The following is a 14,912-nucleotide window of genomic DNA, read 5'->3' on the forward strand; positions in this document are numbered from 1 at the left end:
ATCCTTGAAGGCCCTTGAGAAGTAATGAGCAGTGGGAGAGGAAATGGCCAGGCCAGTAACACGAGACTTAAACCCAGGTACCCCATAGTGGGGAGTTATGCTACAGATTCACTCCTGGCATCACTGTTCTCGTTTAGGGTCGTTAAAAGTGGTATGATTCTGTTTAAAGGGATATTGTAAGTTATTGTCATCTATTTAAAATGTGTCTCCTTCACAATATTGAACTGAGAAAGAGAAATTGGTGAGCATTATCATTCAAACTAGGCCACCTCGTTTTCGTGTTTTGTTGTTAATCAGATCAAGCAATTACTGTAGTTGGAATGCTCTGCAAGCAAATTAAATAAGTTCAAATTCATCTGTATTTTTTTTTAACCATTTTTGTATCCCAGAAAATAAGGGGTGTGATTGGGTACTGTGTGAGTTGGTAATGCATCCTTGGGTGCTGTATGATGTGGTGAAGGACTAATACATGTGACCATTTTCCACGGTTTGCTGAGTTTCAATTTGGCTTTTATCATACTTCCCTCTACCCAAGCTTTAGAGATCACTGGAGACCCTGTACAAGTGATGTTAAGTTTCTCAATAGCCTACAGAGGTACTAACTACATCACCTTGTCATGAATGTACCTAAGTGGATAAGGGAAACTCCCTAATTGGGTGCTCTAATACCGGTGGTATTGTGGAAAATCCAGTCCTGATTATTGTGTAGAATATGAGCAGGGTCACAACCCCTTGTGTATATAACACTTAGTCTTAACCATCATAGGTGTCCCAACATATAATAATGATGATAATGTGTGGTAGGGAGTTCCAAAGTATCAGGAAAAAACCTCTAACCTCTCCGGTGAGTGACTACTCCAATCCGGCGGTCCCTCTCTGGGTGGGTTTTCAAATCTCCCGTGGCTCCATAAACTCTCCACGCTTCACGGTATCCTGTTGGATTAAAGCATACTTACACAGCCGGTATACTTCTTTCTCCGGTGTGCTGTTTGGTTGGGGGTGGACCCCGCTCAATGGCGTGCATCCGTCCCGATCGAAGAAACCATTCACAAAGCAGGGAAGTGGGAGTGAGCACCGCATTCAGGAACAGGCTGGAGGCTTGTGCTAAACAAAAAAACTTTATTGCGGCATGTAAGCCAAAAAGGTAAAATCACATGAGGAGATGGAGGACTAATACATGTGACCATTTTCCACGGTTTGCTGAGTTTCAATTTGGCTTTTATCATACTTCCCTCTACCCAAGCTTTAGAGATCACTGGAGACCCTGTACAAGTGATGTGTTAAGTTTTTCAATAGCTACAGAGGTACTAACTACATCACCTTGTCATGAATATACCTACTTGGTCTAGACCGTAACTATAAATCTAATGCCCTCACATTAATTTGAAGAAAAAGGATGAGAAACACTCCTGATAAATTTAGCTCTGCTGGTGCCCAACATATTGGTCCAAGATGAGCTGGAAACGTGTATAATATTTAATGCTATAGGTGGCACTGCAGTATTGTGCATACAAATGTCAGTTTAATCCATTGGAGATTTTGGTCCATATTTAGAACCTTTTAATATGATCATTTATCTTCTACAATTTCCTTAAGTCTACCAAGCGGTATTTTCCCCTTTTTGTTATAACATCCCTCTATCCGTCTCCCTGACGTGTTTTGCAACGAAAAATTGCTTGATCAACTTGTCAGGGAAAGTGTTCGTAGCCTGCACTCTCTGCCATGAAACTGATCTGTTGCACATACGGAGTCATTTATTTCTTTATAATAAAAGCGTATGGTTTGCTGCTGTTTGTACGCTGAAGGAGAAGCCGTTGGAAGAGTACAAGATGTGTTTGAGGTTTATTACCATTATTGCACCCAGAATTTAGGGCAGCAATTCCTTTTTTTAATCGGGTGCCGGCATAACTGTACTTTGCAACCACACTTGTAATTTAAGGTTTTCGTGCTAATTCTGCAACGTATAATGCCCCTAAGTGGCCCTATATAAATGCAAAACACTTTTGAGAAAAAAAATTGGCAAAAGTAAACATAACAATTCCTAAGTTTAAAATGAACTGCTACTATTTAATGATTAGCTGACACACAAAGTATGTCCTTGTTGACCCAATAGACATTTGGAGTGATGATTGCAGTGTGTGCTTCTCTCTTGGCTGGCAAATGGAGTAGATAAGTGACACATCTCTGTGCCTACGTTGCTGAATTGGAAATTAGGACACTGGGTCAGTTGTAAATTCTGGAGACATTTTTTTAAGACAGCATTTCTGCTTAGTGTCCATGTAATTAAATATGACGTCAAGTGCATTCATCAGGGCATCTATATATTTTGATTGTGGCCTTTACCTTTTGTTTTTAGGGTTAAAAAGAAAAAGTTTTTTTATTTTTTTTAAATGCATTCCTTTTGAATCCTATTGGGTAATAAAGAGGAGTCACCTCCCTTGCATGGAGTTTATACACAAGCAAGAATGGAAGCTGTGTCGCTTGTAGGTGTCAATTCAATAAAGATGCATTGTCTGAGCAATCCAAAGCATCAAAATGGTCACACTTTGCAATACACATTGTTCACGCCGATATTAATAGTGCTGCTCTTTTTTCCCCACATGAGTCAAAATGATGCATGCCCTGGTTCAAGCCCAAATCCATGGGTTGTTTTTTTTTTTGTTCGTTTTCATTTTTTTTTAATGACAATAGTTTTTTTTTTTTTTTTAGATTTGTAATCTAAATCTCTGAAGGTTGATCTATACACATTTTTATATAGAACTGTATATTTTTTTCTATATATCCAAAAGGCACAATTCAGTTTGCCATAGTTTCTTATTTAATGAAAAATATATATATATGATGTTTTTGAAGACATTGCCGCTTTTGTAGGGTACCAGATAAAGTTATGACAATTTGGTTGAATGAATATATCATGAACTTTGTTGTGTTTATTGAGCTGCGTTCCCTTGCAATGTATTTTGATGATGGATAACACTGTCCCGTTACAGTCTCCATGATCAAAATTACATGTTGCATATACATTGTTTCACAAACACAAGCCTTCATTATGGAGATTCAGATCCCCAAAGTATTTGGTGACTAGGGCTAGTACAGTATGGCTGCCACCTACTTCCAGGAGAGCATTGTGGAATAAGTAGCTATTCTTACTTGCCCTGTGCATTTCAACGATATTACTACTCTTGTACTAAATCACGTGTAGACAGCATTTTGTCTTCAAAAACATTTTGTGCTCCTTCAATCAAATTACATGTTATTTGCCCTTTACCTGTTAATTGTACATTTCTATAGACCAATATGTACTAAATAAATGGGCTAGAAGGTGTCTTCTGGTTGCAGAAGGTGCCCTATAGCACCGTTTGATAAATATGGGCCACAGTCTTCTTTCCAAAAAAAGAATTATTGAATATTCTTTCTCTTTCTAGCCGTGTCCCTTAAAACATTGTTGCACAAAAGAATCCTGGTATAGATATACAGTCGAGGTGGGCTTCTTTGAAAATATTAACTGATTTCACTGGTCCTGTTATGTTTATAATGATCATGCTTTCCTTTTGTTTCTTAAAATTAAACTTGAATGTGCAAGGCAAATAAGTATTGTAGGTCTCCTTTGCTGAATCCATGCATTGTGTTGCCATCTAGGGGTAATTTGTTATATTGCAGCATTGCAGTGTGTACTTTTCTGCTTAACACTGTGCATTAGGTTTTCATTTAAAATCGTAGTTTATTAGCTGGGAATATGTTCATTTAACCTCTCACCTTACTAATTACTTTATTGCACCCCTGATAGACCTAATTTATTCAAGCTTTTTTGAGATTTCGATGTTAATTTCTTTGTTGCCATTCAATAGTTATCCGTGTAAACCCATACTTTCCACATACTTCTGGGGAAAATAATTATATGGACGCTACATCTTTCCTGGACCTAAATGTGTTTGCAAAAAAAAAAAGTATATTAGCATTATAAAATGAAATCTACTGAAATGATGGCATATATTTATATTATCGTGCTAACCAGGAGGCTGCCATCTTGCTTTGTGATTTGCTTTATAACTCTGGAGGGATCAAAGAGGCTGTTGCCTAGTGCGAGATGTTACTGATACCCCACATATATGCTTCTTCTGAAACCCTGATAACCAGAGGAGCAGGAGATTTGGTATACTTCTGATTTTCCAGTAGAAGCAGAAGGTAATTATACAGGGTTAATAAAGAATGTCAATGTACTCAGTGCTCCTTCTCAAACACTTTCGGAGTCACAAACCATGCATGATTTGGCTCTAAAGCGCCCTGAATCTCATTCTCTACACCGTGCTACATTTCTGATCAGTATAGCTTTCTGCCACAGTGGATCAGTCCACTTGCATCACTTATGCACTGTTTGCACAGCACTTTTTTTTTTTTTTTTTTCATTTGGTTTTGTTGCACGCTTTTGTATTTGATTAGTCACCAACTCTCCCCAAGAGAAAACAACTCGGGTTAGTAGACATCGGACAAAAACCATTGCCTTGGACTTTCTCGCTGGCTTTTTGGCCTAAAGAAGGCCAAGAAAAGGAATGCGACAGGAGAAAGGCATCAAAGACCCCGAACATCATGTTGGTCCACCGGCTGAAGACATTCGGGGATAGTAAAAAGACTTTTCTGACTTCGGGGCGACGGTCACAAGTAGCAGCACCCAAATCATAAAAGTGATTTCAGCACTGGGCAAACCCGGGTCACTCAAAAAAATAATGCGTCCTAAATAGTGAATGAGAAAGGAGGTATACTGTTACGCGATGTTAAGCCACTGGCCGCTGTTCAATATGTTGTGAAGCAGTCTTACCTTTGCTGATGAAGCAAATTGAAGAGAGCCCCAAGAGAAAAAGTAATTTAATTTAAGGTATTATAAAGTGTAGCAAATGGTATTATGACAAGCTAGCCTTCATGTAGGATCTATCTATATCAATATATTAAGGTGCTCTATGATAAATTTGCTCCACTTCGAGAGGTTTGTGGGGCACTTTGGGGTATGGTTTCTCTTCACGCTATGGGATGTATGAAAAATTGTGCGGTCTGTGCCACTGCTCTTCTTTCTCACAATAATTGATGAATGCACTGCTTTAGGGGGTGTTCATCTCTTTGTCTAGTAGCAAAACAAGAAAAAACACAAAAGCGCACCAAGATGAGAGATAGATATTGTATTAGCAACAAATAATAAAATTAGTAACTTACATATAAAATTTCTTTAATAATCCCCGATCTGGTGTCTATCACAGGAGTAGGGCATCACATAGGAAGTATGAAGGGTAATCTCAGTTCTGAGAGATCAGACCCGCGCGCTGGGGCTGTCTCTGTTCACTCTCCTGTCCTCCACGTGTGGTAGCGTGGTGCAGAGTGTAGCACACATGTGCAGGAACCGGGGCCTTCAATAGGTGTCCTTAGGATGCCTGTCCGTTTTTGATAGCATAGAAACGATCGGAAATAAGCAGGAACGGTACACTTGAGTGTGTACTGGTGGTGGGTAGTAAAACCGCCAGCCACAACAGTCGCAAGATCAGCATCAAATGTGAGAAACTGAAATAAGTATAAGTGGATAGAGAATGGTGTGCTATAAAGCAGATCTCTCATGACACTAAAGTAGTAAAACAAATGGACAATCCCAAATAATTGGCGATATAAAAACTTGAATATTGAACTCCTCTTTTTCTATGACCATCCACCAAAGGCTTTGATCTGCAACATTATCGGGCTGCTTGGGGAGGGAAAGCAGAACGGGAGCCCTGTGCTACATTATGTAGACCTACTGCTATGTGTGACTGTTATTAACTATGGTCACATTTCTGCAGTTTAACAAGTGTAACCAAGCAAAATATTTTCTCGCAATAAGCAGCCTTAAAATATCCTGGTATATTGGAGGATTGTCATGATTATGATGGATGCTGTGCAGCACTGGCACATCCCTCAAATGGGATTACATCCCCTAAAACAGTGAATATGTATTTATATGAGGGAGGAGTCAAATGTATGAAAGAGCTACACCTAAATCACCTCCTCTCCCGCTCTTCCTATGCCACGCACTCTGTTCAACAACTGGTGATGTGTTCAAGTTCAGTTTTTACCTAATTTGTTACTGTTCTATCTTTTTTTTTTTGTGATTTATTATGAAAAGGTTGTTTATCTTACTTCATTTGGGAGTAACAGACATCCATTTCTCATCTTAATATTTTCTGGGAGTGCTTCAACATCCTGATGGAGACTGAATAGGAAAAACTAAAGAGACTCCCTTTCGTTTCTTGTGGGTTGCAGAATACCTTGTCTACATTTTGGTGATATATTTGCAATATGTATAAATCAGATTTATAAATACAATAGTTTTGACAAATGAATTTATCAGACGGAATTTATTGCCATTCCTGCCGCATAAATATGGATGTAATATATTGCATAAATATGAGAAAGTCTAAGAAATTATATTCATGCAAAAGGCTCGATCATAAATTTCTGCTGAAAAAAAACATTTATCAATGCTGCTTTTTTGTAATATAAGATATACTGTCTTTTTTTTTAAGATAAATCTCAAGTGGCAGAGCAGAGAGAGGTTTACTTCAGTTCATTTGGGACAAGTGAAGATTATATTCATTTCACCATGGCCTTCATCACGCATTCTATTTATTCAGTAGGACTTTTGGTTTGTTTTTTGGTTTAATGATTTTTTTGTTGTGGTTTTTTTCAACTTGCTAACAATAAGTAGTAGCTTTTGTGTGTGTGTGGAACATTCGGCTAATTAGAGCAGCCAACAACGGGAAATTAAAATGTATGAAACTTAAAATGTATGTAATGAAATCCTAATTCTTCATGTTGCAAATAGGCCTTTAAAATGTACACTTATAGAAAGCTTGTCCTAAGGATTAACTCTCGTTGGATCCGATTGACTGAAGGTGATGTCCTTCAACTAGTTTGGAGCAGAACATAGAAGTTGTTCTTTGTGAAGATTCCACTCTGATAAAAGGCTGTGAAGAAGCTAATGAATAAATGGATGATGTATCGGTGTGCTATGGTATCCTATAGTTAGGCCTCTATCATTATGCTTGTATGCTGACTTCCCTGGGCTGGCAGGACCAAAGAGGATTGCAGAGGCCCAGGATTCCACCACAGAACCACATGGGGCGGCCAGCAAAGATGAGGCAAGGAGAGGAGGATGGCGGGCGTCAAAGTTGAGTGAGGAAAGAGGTGCTTTCTGCTGAAGTTTGGTGCAAGTGAGGTATCCGTGTCCAGAGGTAGGGGGGTGGTGGGCACCGGAGGCCCTCCAACTTACCAGTTCATTTGAGTGGAGGTGAACTTAACCTTCATCACGGCGAAGACATCGTGTTTTGAATATGGACCTTGATTTACACTAATGTGTCAATGCATTTCACCAGTTCATTGTGTATTGACGGCAAAAGCTGCTTAAATAGATAGTGTTGACTGTTTTTAATGTTCCTGTTTGAATTTTGCCGTTTGCACCTAAACCTAACTAAAGCTGTGAAGCATATTACATTATGAATTAAAATGTAAAACCTGCATGCAAGTGTGTTACATACAGTACGTAGTATGAGAGTGGTTTTGCTGTAACGGTATGCCTATCTAGTTACTGTAGCACTGCGTCTAAAAATCCCACAGTAGTGAAATGGTTTAACCGTTGCAGTTCCCTTATGACGTACCAGGAAAAAATGCTCATTTTGTAGGAAATGTTCAGGCTAAGCGCTCTGCTTCTGTTTCCGCCAGCCGGGGTCATGTGATTGCCGCTGAAGTGATCACATGACCGGAAATGGCGGAAGTCTGGTACCACTCTAGTTCCACCAGACCTCCAGCCCTGTAAAAGTTAATCCGTTCAGTGTCTGTGTGACCTCTTGCATTAGATAACTTATTGTGGTGATAACAAAAAGCCCTATTTTTTTTTTATTTCTTCTTTTTCAGGACTACGATCTGGCAGTAGATGCGTATCACACTGTTATAAAGTATTACCCAGAACAAGAGCCACAACTGCTGAGCGGCATTGGAAGAATTTTTCTTCAGGTAATTACACAGCAGAACACCTAACCAATAATTTTTGTTCAGTTAGTTATACGGTCATTAAAGAAAATGAAATATCGAAGAAGGAAAAACCCACTGGGGAGCCAATTTGTTCTGGTCTCAATCCTCTATGTTGGACATTAGGATTATTAGGCAATGATTAGTAGATACCAAGGCATGTCTAAAAAATGATGTGGTGATGCAAGGATCTATACAGGTACAGTTTACAAGAAAATACATAACCCCAGAGGAGAGTTGAAATGTGGGGTGGCTCATAGAGGAAGACTGAACCCAGGATTTATAAGGCTTATAACAGGAATCACATCACTGGTCGAGCTACCAGTTCTCTATAATAGGGCACCGTTTTGTTTTTTCTAACAAGTGCTTTAAACATAACCCCTAATCACAGAAGCTGTTGGATATTAGGCCCTACCTTAACCTTAAAAATAAACGTGTGTGTGTGTATATAATTCTCATAATATGTAGGCGTATACACTGTACATGCTGTTACGTGGCAGAGTCCTTTCAATTTTTTGCAAACCCAGTAACTTTGTTACATAGTAGATGAGGTTGAAAAAAGACCTGTCCATCAAGTTCTACCTATGCTAAATGTAGATGACAGATCCTTTATCCTATATTTGTATTTACAGTATTTTACCCTGAGGAAGGCAAACGAAAAACCCCAGTGAAATATCATCTAATGATATCTCATAAGGGGAAAAATTATTTCCGATTTGAAATAATGGCAATCATATTTCTCCCTGGATCACCAGCTTTCCCATCTTTTCTTATTTGGTATTTCCCTGTATACCTTCCTTTCTAAAAAGATAGAAAAAAAATGTGATGCATCAATAATTAGAAAGAATTCCTTATCCATAACGTATATAAATGTTCAAGATGACAATGGAACGTCCTGAGATAATAAATGCATATATTCTAGGAGGGGATAAGTGTCTAGTGGAGTCCACTTGACCACCACAGATTAAACACCATGAACACCCGACCAAATAAGCAAATCCGGGAATGAAGAAGCACAGGTATACATATGTATATATGACAGAGCACTGCGGCCCTTTACCTGTATGCTTTGGACGTTCCAGACATCAAGGGCGTGCAGCCCATCCAGGTGAAAGTACAGCAGAGTAGGGATGAATAATGGATTGCACTGCCAGGGAAATCCAACTCCAAATGGAACCGGAAACATGAAACGAAAGCGCACACTCCAGTATAAAAAATGGTCTGGTTTATTGCAGGTGGGTTACAACATCAGGACACCTACGCGTTTCGTGCACAGAGCACATTATCAAGGAGTTGGATTTCCCTGGCAGTGCAATCCATTATTCATCCCTACTCTGCTGTACTTTCTAAAAAGATGGCCAAACTTCTTCTGGAGACATCTATTATATCTTCCATCACAGTCTCTATGGGACAGAATTCCACATTTTAACTGCGCCTACTTTAATTAACCCTTTTCTTTGTTGCTGGGGAAATCTCCTTGCCTCCAACCTTAAGGGATTAACCTGTGTCGTTTGTACTGTCCTTGGGATGAATAGTTTTTTTAAGCCCCTTGTATTGACTCTGAATATATTTGTATATAGTTATCATGTCCCCTCTGACACCTCTTTTATAATGTAAACACATCTAATTTTGCTAGCCTCGCAAGTCAGATTATCCACCACTTTTTTTTTTAACTTGTTGGCTCTTCTCTGCACTTTTTATAGTTTCATAATGTATTTTATATGGAGTAGCGCCCAAAACTGTACTCCATATTCAAGTCTTACTACTAATAATATAATAATAATTGTTTGTTCTTGTATAGCGCTGCTAGTAGAGCTCTATATTCAAGTCTTACTACTACTAATAATACTTGTTCTTGTATAGCGCTGCTAGTAGCGCTTTACAGAGACATTTTGCAGACACCGTCCCTGCCCCGTAGAGCTTACAATTTGTTTTTTGGTACCCGAGGCACAGAGAAACAAAGTAACTTGCCCAAGGTCACAAGGAGCCGACACCGGGAATTGAACCACGTTCCCCTGCTTCCAACTCAGTGTCAGTGTCTTGAGTCACTCCTCCCTACTAATGCTTTATAGAAGGACATAATTATGCTTATTTCCCTTCCATCCATTCCCTGTTTAATGTAAGATAAGATCATGTTTGCCTTTGCAGCTGCTGCATGACCTTGGGCACTATTGTCAACCCTGCCTTCTACAAGCACTCCTAAATCCTTCTCCATCAAGGATTCCCCTAATTATCCCCATTTAATTTGTGTCGCCTGTTAATTCTTTTTTTCCCCCAAGTACATAACCTTACATTTATCTGCATTAAACCTCATCTGCCATTTACCTGCCCAAGTTTCCAGTCTCTCGAAGTCCACTAGGTAGATTTTAACATTTACCCTTTGTTATTAACTGAATTTTCTCTCTCATTAAGAAATACTTATTAATACACTGACATCAATCACCTGCAGTTAGATGCGCATCTCCAACCCATGGAAGGGCGGTGTGGGTACAATTCTCTTGAATACAGACATACCCCGCATTAACGTACGCAATGGGTCCAGAGCATGTTTGTAAAGCGAAAATGTACTTCAAGTGAAGCACTACCTGTTTTCCACTTATCGATGCTTCGGTACAGGTAGGAATAGGGTGACCAGATTTTTAAAATGAAAAACCGGGACACTTAAAAAAAATTATTAATAAAACAATGAACGTCATGCCCCCCGTTGCCATGACAACGAGACACCAACGTCAGGCGGTGACATGTTGCCATGACAATGTGGCATCACGTGATGCCTCGTCACCATAATGCATCCCGTTGTCATGTCAACTTGGAAGTCGCTGGAAGTCACTTCAGTTTGATTTTTCCAGTGACCACCGCATGACATCAGCACTATAAGCGCGGCCTTAGGCTGCGCTTATAGTGCCGGCGACGCGACGTCGCAGTAAAACAAATGTATTGCCGCCATCGCGTGCGCTTATTATAGTAAGCGCAACGCTGGCGGCACAAATTTCTGAAGCCAGCCAAATTTGATTTTTCAGAGGCTGTCGCCACATGTAACAGCCTCTAAACCAATCAAAGACCTGGTCGCTCGCGACGTCGCCGGAAAGCGAATTACAACTTTTGCTAGCGGCGACGGGTGATGTCATCCGTCGTGCGCACTATAAGCGCAGCCTTAGGTTAATTTCACACCTCGTGAGCCCCCTCCATTTTCCACCCTGTACCAATGAATTTCTCTCTCCCCTCCGTCTCACTCCCTCTCACTCCCTCTCCCCCCCTCCCGCCTCGCATGTATTTATCTCCCCTCCTCCCGCCTCGCATGTATTTATCTCCCCTGTGTCTTACTCTCCCTCTCACTTGCCCCTACCTTCCATGAATTACCCCACTCTGCTCAAACAATACCCCCACAAAATACATACCAAAAACCCCACCCCGCAATACATAATAAAAATACTTGCCCCGCCACCCCAATACATTTTTAAAGACCCCCACCCCCCATACATATTTAAAAAAATTGGGCCGCACAGGTAAAATTATCATCATCATCATCCCCATATACCCACCCCCCGCATCTACCATCTCTCTCCCCCCCCCCGCCCCGCATCTACCATCTCTCTCTCCCCCCCCCCGCATCTCCCATCTCTCTCTCTCTCCCTCCCCCGCATCTACTATCTCTCTCTCTTCCCCCCACCCCACCCCCCCCGCACCTCCCATCTCTCTCCCCCCCCATCTCCCATCTCTCTCCCCCCCCATCTCCCATCTCTCTCTCCCCCCCCCGCATCTCCCATCTCTCTCTCCCACCCAGCATCTCCCATCTCTCTCTCTCCCACCCAGCATCTCCCATCTCTCTCTCTCCCACCCAGCATCTCCCATCTCTCTCTCTCTCTCTCCCACCCAGCATCTCCCATCTCTCTCTCTCTCCCACCCAGCATCTCCCATCTCTCTCTCTCTCCCACCCAGCATCTCCCATCTCTCTCACACACCCAGCATCTCCCATCTCTCTCTCCCACCCAGCATCTCCCATCTCTCTCTCTCCCACCCAGCATCTCCCATCTCTCTCTCTCTCTCCCACCCAGCATCTAACATCTCTCTCTCTCTCTACCACCCAGCATCTCCCATCTCTCTCTCCCACCCAGCATCTCCCATCTCTCTCTCTCTCTCTCCCACCCAGCATCTCCCATCTATCTCTCTCTCTCCCACCCAGCATCTCCCATCTCTCTCTCTCCCACCCAGCATCTCCCATCTCTCTCTCTCTCCCACCCAGCATCTCCCATCTCTCTCTCTCTTCCACCCAGCATCTCCCATCTCTCTCTCCCACCCAGCATCTCCCATCTATCTCTCTCTCCCACCCAGCATCTCCCATCTCTCTCTCCCACCCAGCATCTCCCATCTCTCTCTCTCTCTCTCTCCCACCCAGCATCTCCCATCTTTCTCTCTCTCTCCCACCCAGCATCTCCCATCTCTCTCTCTCTCTCCCCCACCCAGCATCTCCCATCTCTCTCTCTCCCACCCAGCATCTCCCATCTCTTTCTCCCACCCAGCATCTCCCCATCTCTCTCCCACCCAGCATCTCCCATCTCCCTCTCTCTCTCTCTCTCTCTCTCTCTCTCTCTCTCTCTCTCTCTCTCTCTCTCTCTCTCTCCCCCCCCCCACCCAGCATCTCCCATATCTCTCTCTCTCTCTCCCATATCTCTCTCTCTCCCACCCAGCATCTCCCATCTCTCTCTCCCACCCAGCATCTCCCATCTCTCTCTCTCTCTCTCTCCCACCCAGCATCTCCCATCTCTCTCTCCCACCCAGCATCTCCCATCTCTCTCTCTCTCTCCCACCCAGCATCTCCCATCTCTATCTCTCTCTCTCTCCCACCCAGCATCTCCCATCTCTATCTCTCTCCCACCCAGCATCTCCCATCTCTATCTCTCTCTCCCACCCAGCATCTCCCATCTCACTCTCTCTCCCACCCAGCATCTCCCATCTCTCTCTCTCCCACCCAGCATCTCCCATCTCTCTCTCTCTCTCCCACCCAGCATCTCCCATCTCTCTCTCTCTCCCACCCAGCATCTCCCATCTCTCTCTCTCTCCCACCCAGCATCTCCCATCTCTCTCTCTCTCCCTCCCACCCAGCATCTCCCATCTCTCTCTCTCTCCCCCACCCAGCGTCTCCCATCTCTCTCTCTCTCCCCCACCCAGCGTCTTCCATCTCTCTCTCTCTCTCTCTCCAACCCAGCATCTCCCATCTCTCTCTCCCCCCCAGCATCTCCCATCTCTCTCCCCCCCCTGCATCTCTAATCTCTCTCTCTCCCCCCCCCCTGCATCTCCCATGTCTCTCCCCCCCCTGCTGCATCTCCCATGTCTCTCCCCCCCCCTGCTGCATCTCCCATGTCTCCCCCCCCCCCCCTGCTGCATCTCCCATGTCTCCCCCCCCCCCCCCCTGCTGCATCTCCCATGTCTCTCCCCCCTACTGCATCTCCCCCGTCTCTCGGGTCACTCTGGATCGCGCCTAAAGTCTTTCAGGCCCTCACAGATCTCCTCCCAACTGTCATGGCTGCCCCCTTTAAACAGCTCCTCTCCCCTTAGTTGTTAGTCTCTACTGACTCATCATAGTCACGTGTCCATTGAAGAGGAACCTTCTAGGGGGCAGTGTGCATGTGTTGCTTGCCATACACAGTGGGTTACAGACCTTAAACGTGTACATTTAACCTATTGATGCATCACTGTGATTAGTAGAATTTGGTCATATAGAGCTACGTTATTAAAACCTTAAATGCCAGAGGGGTCAGCAAAGTTTTGGGCAGTGACGGTGCTATGCACCACTTCTATGTTTTACTTCAGCCTTCTGTTTCCATCTTCAGAGTGATCTTGGTTTGTTGTGGGTTCCAGGCAGCTAAATATTTCATATGTAACATGGGGAGTTACATATGTACAAACGTCCTAAGCACTCTCCACTTAATACAATTCAGTCTACACTACAATTATTGTGAAAGGCAATATTCAGTTAAGCACATTTGTGTGGGGGGTGCTACAGTTAATGCCTTGGCTTGGATTATTCCAACATTAACAGGATCCTGATTGTGGTAACTTACTTGGTATACTACTGTACCATCTATCGAATGAGTTCTCCAACCACTTGTGTGTATATATGTGTATATATGTGTATATCCATGTACAGTATACACAGATAAGCTGGTACACAGAGCACTAGATAATTAGCTATTCATATTTCCTAGATTTCTGTGTCTCTTCACAGTGACTCAATGGAATGATGCTGCTTTCAGTTAATACAGTATGTCTAATGAAAAATAAGTAGGTTGCTTATTACAACATTAATGGTTGATTTTTTGTTTTAACCAGCTATGCCACTTCCTCGGGCACAGCAAAGTGCTTAAAACTAAATGCTTCTTGATATTCTTTGCTGTATTGGCCGCACAAAAGCAGTATAATTCCTTCCCTGCAGTTGCCCATATGCAAAGCATTGTGGTCCATCCATCTGCAGAGAGATTAAGAATTCTAACTTTTGGTATGATTTATATTGAATGCAAAAAACCCTTGTGATCATTTTACCATACTAATAGAGAAAATGTACGAGCATATAATCTGTATGCTATTTCAGGTTTGGAAATCATCTTCTGTAATCACAGAATTATGGCTCAGGTGGGACATGGAGAGAGTGTAAAAACCAGTGAATGCCTCATGAAATTTGTAGATATAATGGTTGCATGCTGGGGTTGGTGAGAAGGCCGATATGCAATGAATGATTTAGAGACATTAAGGACTGGTGGGGGAAAACAAAATCACACCTTTATAATAAAGTATGGTACAAATATGCACTGCCGTAGAGAGATTTGTAGAATGTAGACATTTCTGTTTTTGTGTGTATATGGGCAATATAT

General features: G+C 42.3%; 1 protein-coding gene across 2 annotated transcripts in view; it reads left to right on the forward strand.

Moving 5' to 3' along the window:
* The window catches only part of TRAPPC12 (trafficking protein particle complex subunit 12), a 125,860-nt gene that overhangs the window by 100,502 nt on the left and 10,446 nt on the right, over positions 1–14,912 (forward strand). For both annotated transcript variants that reach the window (XR_012801196.1, XM_075598284.1), the window contains one exon: positions 7,930–8,028. Coding sequence is in view for 1 of the 2 variants with exons in the window: in XM_075598284.1 (XP_075454399.1) it covers positions 7,930–8,028 (99 nt within the window). In the remaining variant the exon portion in view is untranslated. The remainder of the gene's footprint in view (positions 1–7,929; positions 8,029–14,912) is intronic.

This window comes from Ascaphus truei, chromosome 4 (assembly GCF_040206685.1).
Source record: "Ascaphus truei isolate aAscTru1 chromosome 4, aAscTru1.hap1, whole genome shotgun sequence".
NCBI classification, from domain to species: Eukaryota; Metazoa; Chordata; class Amphibia; order Anura; family Ascaphidae; genus Ascaphus; species Ascaphus truei.